The 13270-nt window shown below is 40.3% G+C and overlaps 1 protein-coding gene and 1 long non-coding RNA gene across 2 annotated transcripts in view; one reads left to right on the top strand and one right to left on the bottom strand.

Annotated features, from left to right (window-relative positions):
- The window catches only part of LOC144687835 (uncharacterized), a 239690-nt gene that overhangs the window by 109188 nt on the left and 117232 nt on the right, over positions 1-13270 (bottom strand). The gene's annotated exons all lie outside the window — the stretch shown is intronic.
- On the top strand, positions 4918-9574 carry LOC144687831 (endoplasmic reticulum resident protein 29-like). Its single transcript, XM_078554357.1, has 3 exons — positions 4918-5073; positions 6723-6861; positions 7555-9574. The coding sequence occupies exons 1-3, from the start codon at positions 4951-4953 to the stop codon at positions 8055-8057; spliced, it is 765 nt and encodes a 254-aa protein (XP_078410483.1). The 5' UTR covers positions 4918-4950; the 3' UTR covers positions 8058-9574.

Below are 13270 nucleotides of genomic sequence, written 5' to 3'. Positions count from 1 at the left end.
CAGACATGGACTTCTTCAGTATTTGAGCAGTTGTGAATGGAACATACCCAGTTTTGAGAGAGAAGATTATTAATGAAGCAGCTGAAGGTGGCTGGACCTAGAACACTGCCTTGTGACGAACTCCTACAGCAATATCCTGGGGCTGAGATGATTGGCTTCTAACAACCACAAGCATCTTCCTTTTGCTAGGTAAGCCTCCATCTAGTGGAGAGCTTTCCCCTGATTCCCATTGACTTCAGTTTTACTGGGGTTTCTTGTTGCCACACTTGGTTAAATGCTGCCATGATTTCAAGGGCAATCACTCTCACCTCACTTCTGGAATTCAGATCTTCTATCCATGTTTGGACCGAGGCTGTAATGAGGTCTAGAGCTAAGTGGTTCTGCCGAAAAACAAACTGAGCATCGATGAGCAGGCTATTAGTGAATAAATGACTCTTGATAGCATTGTTAACCTTTCCATCACGTTGCTGATATTGAGAGTAGGCTGAAGGGATGGTAATTTATCAGATTGGATTTGTCCTGCTTTTTGTGGACAGGACATACCTGGGCAATTTTCCTCTTTCTCTGGTAGATTTCAGTGTTTTAGCTGTGCTTGAATAGCTTGGCTAGTGGTGCAACTAGCTTGATAGAGCAAGATTTCAGGACTTGCTGATGAAATGTTGTTAGGATACATGGATGTTGTTGTATCCAGTGTGTTCATCCGCTTCTTGATATCACAGTGAATTGAATTGGTTGATGACTAGCTTCTGTGATGTTGGGAACCTAAGGTGGAGGCTGACTAAACAAACACACAGTACCTCTGGCAGAACATAGTTTCAAACACTTCATTCTTGTTTTTTGCACTGATGTACTGAGCTCTGCCATCATTGAGGATGGGGATGTTCACAGAACCTCCACCTCACATTAGCTGCTTAGTTGTTAACCACCATTTAAGACAAGGGGTAGGACTGAAGAACTTGAATTATATAACATTTTAGTTAAATATATCAAATAAAGTTTGACAAAGATGGGTAGTGTGTGAAGTGTATTATATCTGCAGCATGTGGGAGTTTGTGGAGAGCAGCATGATCCCAGAGGACCACATCTGCAGTAGGCAGCTGCAACTTAAAGAACTTTGGTTCAGAGATGTTGGACTGGAGTCCAAGGTGCAGACATTGTGATGCATCAGGGAGGGAGAGAGCTACATGGATATTTTGATCCAGGAAGCAGTGACAACCATTAGATTAGGTTAGTGGTTTAGATTTGGTTAGTAATCAGAGACAAGAGGATGTGACCTCAGTGGTGGAAGAGTCTCAGAATTTACCATTATCCAACAGGGACAAGGTACTTCTATTGGTGTGGATTAAAACGAAGACTGCAGGAAGGATGGACAAATTGACCACAGTGCTGCAACATGGGAGGTTTTCACATTGGGGAACATAAAGGAATATGGTAGCTCTAGGGAATAGTATTGTTGGGGATAGATGCTGTTCTCTGCAGTTGTGACTGGGAGTCCTGAAGATGAGGTTGCTTGCCAGCAGGGTTAAAGACATTTTCTGATGGCTGGAGAAGAACTTGGAGAAAGGGGGTAGTATGGTGGATGTTGGGGGAGGATCTTTGTTAGCCATGTAGGAACCAACAACATAGGTGGTAGTAGCACTAAGGCCCTGCTAAGGGAATTTGAGGAGCTAGGGTACAGATTAAAAAGCAGAACATTAAAAGTAATAACCTATGGATTACTACCTCAGCCATAAGCAGATTGGCATAGGGTCAAGCAAATTAGAGGTTCAAATGCCTGGCTGAAAGAATGGTGTGGAAGGCAGGGATTTCAATTTGTTGGGCACTGGACACCAATACTGGGGGAAAGTAGTGAGTTCTTCCATTGGCATGGACTCAACTTAAGTTGACTGGGAGCAGTGTCTTGGTGAATTGAATATCTAGGGCAGTAGATGGAGCTTTAAATTACTAAGTGGGAGGGACTGTTCAAGTAAGGGTAAATCTATAAATCAAGTCTGTAAAGTAGGATAGCAATTTGGGTAAAATCAAGCAGATTGCGTTAGTAAGGAACAGAAAGTTTAACAATGGCAATAGGACATCGACAACTAAGGCCATATCAGAGAGAAATAGAAAAAAGTTAAAATTAAAGGTGCTATATCTGACTACACGAAGCATTCGTAACAAGATAGATGAATTAATGGCACAATTAGAGATAAATGGGTTTGATACAGTAGACATTACTGTGACATGTTTGCAGGGTGACCAAAGTTGGGAATTAAATCTTCCAGGGTACTTGACTTTTAGAAAACATGGGCAAAATGGAAAAAGAGGTGGGGTAGCCCTGTTAATGAAGAATGAAATAAAAACTGCAGAGAGAAAGGATCTTAGCCTAGAAAATCAGAATGTAGCATCAGTATGGAGAAAAAGCCATGAAGTAACAAAGGGCAAAAAGCACTGGTGGGAGTAGTTTATTGACCCCCTCACCAGTAACCAGAGCGATAAACAGAGTATAAATCAGTGAATTAGAAGAGCATATAACAAGGATAATACAATAAGCTTGGGAGACTTTAAGCTTAATATGACTGGGCAACCAAATTGACAAAAGTAGCTCAGAGTACGAGTTAATGGAATGCATTTCAGACAGTTTTCTAGAACAATACATTGAGGAACCAACTAAGGAACAGGCTATTTTAGATGGAGTATTGTGCAATTGTTAATTAGTAATCTTATATTAAAGTAACCTGTGGGGAAGAGTGATCATAATGTGTAAGAATTTCATATTATATTTCAGAGTGATATGGGTAAGTCAGAAGCTAGGCTCTTAAATATTAACAAAGTAAATTATGGAGGTATGAAAGGTGAATTGGCTGAGGTAGATTGGGAAATTAGATTAAAAGATAATGTTTGATGAGCAATGGCAAATATTTAAATAAATAGTTTATAGTTCTCAACAAATGTACATTCACTTAAGGAATAAAAACTGCAATGGAAAAGTGGTCCAACCGTGGCGAACGAGAGAAATTAAGGATAATGTTAGATTGAAAGAAGTGGCTTACAAAATTGTCAAAAACAATAGCAAGCCTGATGATTGGGAAGGTTTTAAAAATCAGCAAAAGATGACCAGAAGGTAATTAAGAGGGAGAAATGGAATGAGAGAATAAACTGGCAAGAAAATAAAGAACATATTGTAAGACAGGGGATTCCCCCTCCAAGCACCAGCCCAGACCTCCTCCACGGTAAGGCCAGAATCAAGTGCCTGGTAGAAAATGGTGGTGATCATGCACCACTAATGCATGTTGTTTTTAATTTTCTCCCCTCCTCTCCTGAAGGTGCCATCTATGCTGGTGAGGGCCTCTTTCTGATACCTCAGTAGTACTGGCTATTCCATCACAGGTTCATCACAACCTGATCCTGTCCTCACCCCTAATCGCAAACCTTTTTAGAAGCGGTTACCAAATAGCAAACCTTTTTAAAAGGGGTTACTAGATACCGGGGTCCTTATATGATTTCCCACCTCCCTATGCAAAGGGAACTTAGGTTAATTGTATTATAATTTTACAGCACAGAAGGTTGTCATTTGGCCTACCATGCCTGTAGAATCCATACTGCTGCCCCAGTTGAGATCAGCTAACTAAACACACAGTCCAGGGATTAAAGCCATTTACAATATGTTTCCTATATTACAACCGTGACACAAGGCTTGGTATTGGGTTATATATTCTTCAAAATGTTCTTAAATATCTAGGAAGATGTCAGTAGTTTAATCCCAAAGACTGCAAATTACACCAAAATGGTAGGAGGTTAGTTAATTCAGAGGAAGGCAGGGAACAAGCTATAACTTAAACCATTTGGGAGGTGGGCAGATAATTGGCAGATGTAGAATGTAGATCCTGTAATTGTAAAGCGATGGATTCAGGGAAACAGAATAGGCAGAAGGTTACAGGAAAATACTGAGGAAATAGCAAATAGATCTGGGAGTCTTTGGAGATGGTTGTCTCAAATGATTAAGCTGATACCTGGCTACTATCAAAAATAACTAACAAAGTGGTATACTGCATTAAAAAAAGAATGTAGATCAAATTACTACCAGCACTCCAGTTGTGACAAGCATTAGTATTCCGAGTGCAGACAACAAGTTCTGTCCCCAGAAGGGCAAAATTAGAGTGTTAGGATGAATGCAAATATGGAATGGGAATAATTTTACTATGAAGGTTTTTGAAGTATTTTAAAGGCGCTGTGGTTAGGATCTGGAATGTGTTGCCTGACAACATGGAGGCAGATTCAATTGTGGCTTTCAAAAGGGAATTGGATGGGTGCCTGAAGAGAGAAAAACAGTATTGGGTGGGGAAAGACAGCAGTGTGGGACTAGCAGAATTGCAAAGAACTGGTTTTCTGTGGGAAATGAACACAGTGCTATGACCAGAGAGGGAAAATAGAGGCAGTCACCTCTATCATGACAAAAAGCATCTTTGTGCTTCCTTGTGACTGATTCAGGATCACCCACCATCTAAAGCAAGAACATCAGCAGAAAAGATATCAAAGATAACTTAGAAAAACACACTGAATCATAGAATGGTTACAACACAGTAGGAGGCCATTCGGTCCGTCAAACTTGTGCCGGCTCCTTGCAAGTCCAGTTCTGCTGGATCCACTCCGCCCCCCAATGCTGCAATATCTTTTTCTCTTCAGGCACTTATCCAATTCCCCTTTGAAAGCCACAGTTGAACCTTCCTCCACCACCACACTGTCAGGCAATGCATTCCAGATCGTAATCACAGAACCTATAAATTACTTCAAAAACCTTCAACAATAAAATGATTCCCATTCCATATTTGCATTAATCCTAAAACCCTTCTGGTGACAGAACGCAGAATGTTAATGTTTGTCACAACTAGAGGGCTGGTGCTGTAGTAATTTGCATGTAAATGCCAGCCCTGACGATCACATGGTGCTGATGTGAGACAAGAGTAAACCATGGCAGCAGACGGCAGCTCCTTCCTGCTCTTCCTAACAGCGGCTTTTTTGTACCTTTTTATTCCCATCGGGGCCCTGCATACAGTCGGCTCCCTCCCTCTAGACACCGTCACTTTTTACAAGGTGAGTGTACTCTGAAAATGCTCTGTTTATATTAACTATTGTTGCTTATTTGATTTACATAACGCGTCTGCCAAACGTGAACTTCAAGTGCTGTACATAAAATAAATTTGACCATATAGACACTCTCCTGACATTGCAACTCGTAAAACAGGTGCAATATCAAGCAGCAAGGAAAAACACAATATTCATGTTTCGGTAATGTCTAGGGCATGAATCGCAGCGAATACATTTTTTTTATCGAAAAACATTAAAGTGGCAGAATATAGCGTGGATATAGAGAAAATTGGATTCTGGTCAGTCCCCGGGTTTTCTTTTCTATAATGGGAAGAAATAAGGTTGGAGATTTATTAGAGAAATTGATGAGTAAAGATTGGTTGGGAATGTAAGCTTTAAAAAATTACAATCAATTTAAAGAGGAACACGGAACGCGGCGCCATCCGCTACATGAGGAGTTTGCAACATTGCTCCATTGTTTCAGGGCCGTGTGTCTGTATCAATCTGTGTCTGTATCCATCTGGGTGGAAGGCAGATCATTGGAGGTCCTTGAGGACTGGGAAGTGCAGAATTTTCTAGCACCGGATCTCAGCTGTGTACAATATTTTGTTAAGCCAGTCCGTTAACAAAATAGTTAACAGATGCTTTCCTTTTGAACTGCCGGGTGCGCTCCTCCAATAGGAAAATGACAGCAAACAGCGCCGACATCTGCCCACCAATCCTCTAAGCACGCGTGTGTTTCATCATCAATTTCCACTTCTCAGCACAGGCCCTCTGATCGTAGGTCACACATTTATTCATGCTTATATTTGCTGCTCCTTCAATTGGCACTGAAACAGCAGCAACAACATTGAGCAGCAGCAGTAGTTTCTGTAAGTTGTGTCCCTGAAACAAGAAAACAGTTACCCCCTTTACAACAGATTCACCTTCTGACCTGGTTGATGATTGGTCTTCCTCCCTCCTGCCCAGCTCCCTCCTTCCTTTCCCCTCCTCCTGTCATTTCTCTCCAGCACTTTTATCACCAACGAGGCCGGAGCAACACGACCTGGCAGAATGTGCTAGAATTCAGTCATGTGTAGATAAAGCATCTAATTACAAGGGTTATTTTTCTTAAAACAGGAACCACTGCAGAAACATCCTCATCAGGTGCAGCATTTTTGTAAGATTCCAAAGTTCAAAATATGTAACTGAGAAAAAGAATGAAAAGAAATTGTCTCATTTACACAGCGCCCTCATCACGCTGTCAAACTTGTCTCAAAATACTACACACAATGAATAACTCTTGGAGTAAAGACAGTTAAAGGTTATATCTCTGAAACCTTGCACATTTCATTTTTAAACATGAACCTGCTTCACAAAAAGAGCTTTTAAAAAAAATTACAAAAGTATGACAAATGAAATCCATAAAAAGTATCATCACAATGATAAAGACAGAAAATGGTGGAAATGCTCAGCAGGTCTGGCAGTATCTGTGAAGAGAGAGATAATGCTTCAGGTCTCTAACCTTTCTGCCGATTGTCCACCAAGTATATTAGTAAGCAAATTGGTTTATGTGTAAGGGGTTAGTTTGATCTTAGGAAATGCAGTTCCTGATGATGAGGATTGTGCAGACACAGTATGTGGACCAGGACCTAAGGTATCAATATTTTCTGCAGGTAATTCCCAAACAGAAGTATGTCCTGGTAAAGATTGACACGCAATATCCATATGGAGAGAAACAGGATGAGTTTAAGAAATTAGCGGAAAACTCTGCTTCCAGCAAGGAGCTCTTGGTGGCTGAGGTGGGAATATCAGGTAGGAACTGAGTTACTTGTCCAAGTTTAAACGAAGGATAAAACAATGTGGTCAGCATTTTGTCACTTCTTTGACCAGTGTAGTCTCCTCCAACCACTTTGTGTCACATAATGTTTAGTTCTCACAACAATATGATGCAATTCCAATCACAGCTGAAACCATGTTTAATATGAAGCTCCCATATAAATTTAGTGTGTTGGGTTCGCACAGAAACAAACGCTCCAGCAGGGAGTAGCGCAGTGTCAGTGCCAGATAGCGGGTCCTGACCTGAGAAACAGATTAATGCAGAATAACTGATGAGTGTCTATTGCCATCCCTTTCAGCTGGGAGGAAAAGATGAGAAATGAAGGGGATGTGCCTAGTATAGGAAAAGAGGAAATAAAAAAAAGACGTGCATTGATATAAACACTTCATGTGCTGAGGACATCCCAAAGCACATTGCAGCGAGTAAGTACTTTAGAAGTGTTGTCATTTTGAAGTGTTGTGTGAAGGGTTAGTGAAGGGTCGGTCAATGCTTATTCGGGAAGCTTCTCTTGTGCCAAACTATAGATCCTCGGTGAGGTTGAGGTGTTGTTTGGGGGGGGGGGGGGGGGGAGAAACAGAAACAAATTCTGAGGTAAAAGGGTGTTTTAAACATATAGTCAAACTATGCCATGAAAAATGATTAAACTGTAGTTATATATTTTTAAACAGATTATGGTGAAAAGGAAAATTCAGAACTTGGCATGAAATACAAAGTGGAAAAGGACGACTATCCTGCCTATTTGCTGTTCTCTAACGGGGATTTGGAGAATCCAGTTTGGTACACCGGTGAGGTTAAACAGGACACCATTCAGCAGTGGTTGAAGAATAAAGGTGTGTGGGTTGGGATGCTCGGCTGCCTGGAGGAGTATGACTCACTGGCTGTGGAGTTCCGCAGCACAACTGCCCAGGAAGAGCGCCAGAAGATCATGGAGAAGGTGAAGGCCATGGTACAGGAGATGCCAGGGTCTGAGCAGAAACTGGCAGAACAGTACCACAAAATTATGAGCAAGGTTCTGGTGCAAGGTGACTCATTCGTCCATTCTGAAATTACACGGATTGGCAAACTACTGGGAGAGAGCAAGATGAGCTCAGCTAAGAAGGTGGAGTTTCAGAAACGCCAGAACATCCTGAGCTCATTTCAAATACCCAGCATTGCAAAAGAGGATTTGTAAGAATGAATTGGGATCTGTTAAAGTCCTTAAGTAAAAAGAAGTATCCTACTGTAAGCCATGTCACTGCTGAAGTTGCTAAGAAAAGGAGGACCCTGCCATCAGGAGTCCTCTCCTGGTTTCTCTTCTCAAAGGCTCTGACTCTTGCAGTATCTCAGCCGAGCCTGATCCTGTTCTCAACTGCCACCTTGCAGGACCCACTGGATATATCAGGAGAACTAGCTAATTTTTTTTTGACCCTCCCTAATCCAAAGGGACCAAAAGCCAATTATGGCATCTCGCACCTATCTATCAGTTAACTCCGCAGTCTTGGACTCAACCCTCGTACCTTTTTACTCTGTCTGGCTCATAACCACATATTTACTAACAAAGCCCTGGGGGAAGTCTTAAGACCCTTCTTTGAAAGGGAATTTTCACCATTATTGTGGCAGCACAGTGTGTTGAAGCTTCAGGAGCATATGCTGATGGTGGGAATTAAGTCACTGCCCAATATGCTCTTCATAGCACAGAGTTCCCAATCTCAGCTGTGCTGCTGTGAGGAGCTGATGGTGCGTGGCACAGATGGACCAACTTAGATAATATTAATTAATGAATGGGAGTTATACCATTGCAAATCAATTTAAAACTGACTTCTAACAAGGATCCAATAAAATATTTTAAAGTACATCAAAATTTATAGAAATTTTGAAGCTCTTCAGCAGTGACATGGTTAAGTCTATTTGTTTACAAGCCTTTTAATTTTTAAATTCTTGCAAAAGAACTTTTTCACTAACCTTTTGTTGAGGGTTAATCCCAGTATTGTTTCAACATGCGGTAATCTGAAGCAGCACAGGTCTGTCCTGTTACTTCCCACATGGCTAGTTCCCGATATCAGAAATGCCACAGTGGGCTGTAACCAAACAGAGGTCAGGAAGTTAATAAGAAGTAACAATAGAAGATAATACTGTTAGAATTCTAGATACTGTAGTAGTGGAGCCTTTTTTTTTTTACTTCCTCTATGGCTATAATACCTCTGAACAGTATTCCTTAACATTGTGTCACACTGGAAAGCAAGAAGAGAAGGAACAATGCGAAGTCCCAACTAAGGTGGACAGGTGTGTCTGGGCCTCCATTCATACATGAAAATGCAGGTATGCCAAACACCACAGGTGAATGGAGGCAGGTGTGAAAAAGCCTTCCCTCTTCCAGCAAAAGGCAATCTGATTCCCCACAGGAGGGTTTCTCAGCAAAATCTGCAGTGAATCCTTTTACATTGCAACCCCTCCACAATTCCCATAAGTGATCTCAACAAGAGCAGAGCAGAACCTCAAATCCTGTTATTCCATGGACTGTGTAATGCTTTAAGGAAAGGTCTTGTCTAACTACTGGTAACACCTGTACACCTTACAATTATCCATATTTTGATCTTCCCCCAACAGTTGATCTGTGTTAGGATTGTCCTGATATGCAAATAACCACTTGTGTGTTCTATTGTGTGAATTGGTTTCAAAAATTTATTAAAAATTATAATTTACACTTAACTATGATTCCATTTGACTCAGGAAGAAGTGATTTTACATTTTGGAATTCAGAACAAGTTTCTTTCCATCCTTAGCATTCTTGTAGTGTCAGCTTGGGTCAGTTGATGGGAACTCTTGCCCAAGTCAGATAGATGAACTCCCACACCAGGACTCGATTGCATTATTTATACTGATACTTCAGTATGTTACTAAGGAAGTATTGCACCATCTTTTAGATTAGATAACAGGCCTTGGTACCTCTCTAGATGCATGTAAAAAGGTTTCCTTCAGTACTATTCAAAGAGTAAGGGAGTTTTGGTGTTCTGACCAATGTTTATCCCTCAACCATAAGCACTAAAATTGGATATTGATGGCTGAGGCTGGTTATTTTATGATTTACTGTGCAAATTGGTTGCCACATATACATCATCAGTGACACTTCAATAGTAATTCATTGAGTGTGATGCACTTTAGGACATCTGGAGTTCACTGAATTTATTCAAGGCAGAGTTAGATTTTTGATAGATAAGAGTCAAGGGTTATGGGGAGCAGACGGGGCACAGTGGAGTTGACACAACCAGATCAGTCATAATCTTATTGAATGGCGGAGCAGGCTTGAAGTGCTGAATGGCCTACTCATGCTCCTAAGTCCTACGTTCATGAAAAACACAACTGATGCAAGGTCTTCATTCGAACATATGAATTTTTAGAGAAAATAAGGAGAAACTGTTTCAAGTGGCAGAAGGGTCTAACTGGCGGACAGAGATTTAAGGTAATTGGCAAAGAACTAGAGGTAGCATGAGTTAAAAAGAAATTCTGTAGCGAGTTCTTATGATCTGGAATGCACTACCCGAAAGGGTGGTGGGAGAAGATTAAAGAAAAAACAGATAAATACTTTAAGTGTAACTAATTTGATAGTTCTTTCAAAGAGCCAGCACAGGCATGATGGGCTGAATGGCTTCCTTCTGTGCTATATCATTCTAAGATTCCAATTGTAATCAAATGAATTTTGAAAACACAGATGTCAATGTAGTCAATGAGATAAGGACATGTGGCCTAATGAGTTCAACTTTCCCTGTGAATCTGAGGGTCGTCCAAGTCATTTTTTCAGTTCTACTATTCCTTAGTCAATATTAGTATTTGATACTGGACCAGATGCGTGTTAACTGACCTTAAGATATAAACATATAATAAGATCATCAAAATTCTGGAACAAATTATTCCTACAAACATATCTAATAGAGAACTAAATTATGTCTATAAATGTAATCCATGACAGAATGCCTCCACAATCTCTCCCAAACCTCCAGCACCCAGAGGCCTGCTCCTCTCCCATGGGATTTGATTATGCTTTGCTCCTAAAGCTTGTCATCTGTGCCGAGACCTTTACTGCATATAACCCTCAAGCCTGTGTGTGTGATGTGATTACTCTTCTGATCTTTTTCCTATAAGTAGGCTACTGTTGACTCACTATGCAGCTGCACAATGCTAATTAGAGCACATATTCATTTCAGACCCAGATGTTATCATTCTACTCCACTCCCAAATCCTGTCCTCCATTTCATGCTTCATACTCTCTCCCAGCCTTCTCTTTCAGCTTCTCTAATCTGCATGTCTCACCAATTCCAAGACAGCCTTTTTGCACCTCACAACGCCCAGTGCACATTTGCTACTGAGTTTTGTACCCTAGGTCTTTAGAAAGAGAAGATATAAGAATGCAGTATGTTAGTAAAGCAACATGTGCCATTGACATTGGGAGACACAGGAGACAAATGAGAAAATTAAGCAATGATAATTGGCAAGATAGAAAATTGTTTACAACTGAAGATGTGCAGTAAGTCTTTGACAACTATTTAAAACAGTGTATTTGGAAGTAAATGATAAATGCAGGAAGAATTAGATGGTAGGTAAAAATTATTTTTGTTCATCAGTGGTGCCACGGGAAATTATCTTCCACTGTGTTACTAGGTAAACCCCAGCTTATTACTGGGTATAATGTGTATATCTATATACATAAATGTGGTGTCAGGTGAAATAATAGTCATTATATAACAGCATCATCCTTTGATTCACTATGAATAATGTTGAGAGAGTGTTACTATTATAAAAATAAGCAAGACTCCTATGATCAATAGGATAGCCTGCTCAATCCTTTTCTGGTCTGAAAGGTTTCTGTTTCAGTTTACTTTTTTATTTTCATGCTCACCATACTTTACCTCCTATTCCGTGCCTCTTTACATTAACCATGAATCACTGATGTGGAAGCTTGTCAAAATTTCTGAAAATTCAAAAATATATGTCATACGAGCTGCATGTCCCCCATTCACAATCACAATACCTGTGAAAAACACCAGCAGGTTAAAAACCTGAACTGGATCATTCTTTAACAAATTATCCTTCACCAAGTACTCAATCCCAAACGATCTCTTCATGTCACTCAAGTTTACTTCTCTACACTTTCCAATTATGTTTCTAGACTTTTTCAATTAAATTGTTAAGTCTCTTTCCAATCCTCAAGAATCTCCCAAATTTAATAAGTTTATAAAAATATCAGCTAACACTTGACCAAATTTAATCTTCGACTCCTTTAAAACTTTTGCACGCAAGTTGTCTGGACCAGGTACTTTAGGACTGTTCACCCTTTTATAACCATTTATATCCGTTATTTACACAGTGGCAGCAGTATGTACCATCTACAAGATGCACTGCAGCAACTCACCAAGACTCCTTTGACAGTACCTTCTAAACCCACAACCTCTACCACCTGGAAGGACAAAGGCAGCAGATGCATGGAACACCATCACCTACAGGTTCCCCTGCAAGTCGCACACCATCCTGACTTGGAACTATATTGCAGTTCCTTCAATGTTGCTGGGTCAAGCTCCCTTCCTAACAGCACTGTGAGTGCTCCTACACCACATGGACTGCAGCGTTTCAAGGAGGAAGCTTACCACCTTCTCAAGGGCAATTAGGGATGGGCAATAAATGCTGGCCTAGCCAGCGACACTCATCTCATGAACAAATAAAAAAAAATTTGCACTGTGTGGCTCTGAGTTGTTAATACATAATCACCAGAATAAGTAACATGCACAAGATTAAACACATTTGTTCACGAAACAATGAATCTCTCACACAGTTAAACAGGATCACTAGAGTGAAAATTTCACAGTTAACACGAACACTAGGGTTAGGCACACAGAGAAGTAAACAAGGTCAAGCATGAGTTCAAATTTATGCTCACAATACTTAGGATCACTACAATGAATTGCTGTGTCATACAAAGTATTGTCAGTGGCAGCACTATTGCAAGCGCTAGTAATAGAGATAGAATACAGACAATACAGTTGTAAAGAGAATCACACTGCACAGATAACAAAGTTTAATTATGAGCTGAATTTTATTGCTTTAGGCAATCTAGATTTAAATATACACCCATATATAAAGCTGCTAAATTCACAGGTGTCCAATTTTGCTGCTCGACATACAAAAGTTTTCAGGACACTTGACAGCCTTAAAAAATCAGTTTGAATGGTCTGGATTCATTAAATAGGGGGTTGCTTATAACTGACACAATTTACAAATGTGCATCAGATAAAACAGTAGAATGTGTATCCAAGAGAAAGAATTGGGCAAGAGGCTGCAATTAGTGTAAAGAAATCAACTTCACAGCACCTCTATAATTATTGCAGGATCTAAAAATGAGAGATTCATCTAATT

Source organism: Cetorhinus maximus, chromosome 12 (assembly GCF_964194155.1).
Source record: "Cetorhinus maximus chromosome 12, sCetMax3.hap1.1, whole genome shotgun sequence".
Classification (NCBI taxonomy): domain Eukaryota; kingdom Metazoa; phylum Chordata; class Chondrichthyes; order Lamniformes; family Cetorhinidae; genus Cetorhinus; species Cetorhinus maximus.
This window is presented reverse-complemented; position numbering and strand designations above follow the sequence as displayed.

What these genes read in the sequence shown, in the direction of transcription:
- LOC144687831 (XM_078554357.1), top strand. Translation starts at nt 4,951, where the DNA reads ATGGCAGCAGACGGCAGCTCCTTCCTGCTCTTCCTAACAGCGGCTTTT. An exon ending in ACACCGTCACTTTTTACAAG is followed by an intron (nt 5,074 to 6,722) that starts GTGAGTGTACTC and finishes TATTTTCTGCAG; the next exon opens with GTAATTCCCAAACAGAAGTA. An exon ending in GGCTGAGGTGGGAATATCAG is followed by an intron (nt 6,862 to 7,554) that starts GTAGGAACTGAG and finishes ATTTTTAAACAG; the next exon opens with ATTATGGTGAAAAGGAAAAT.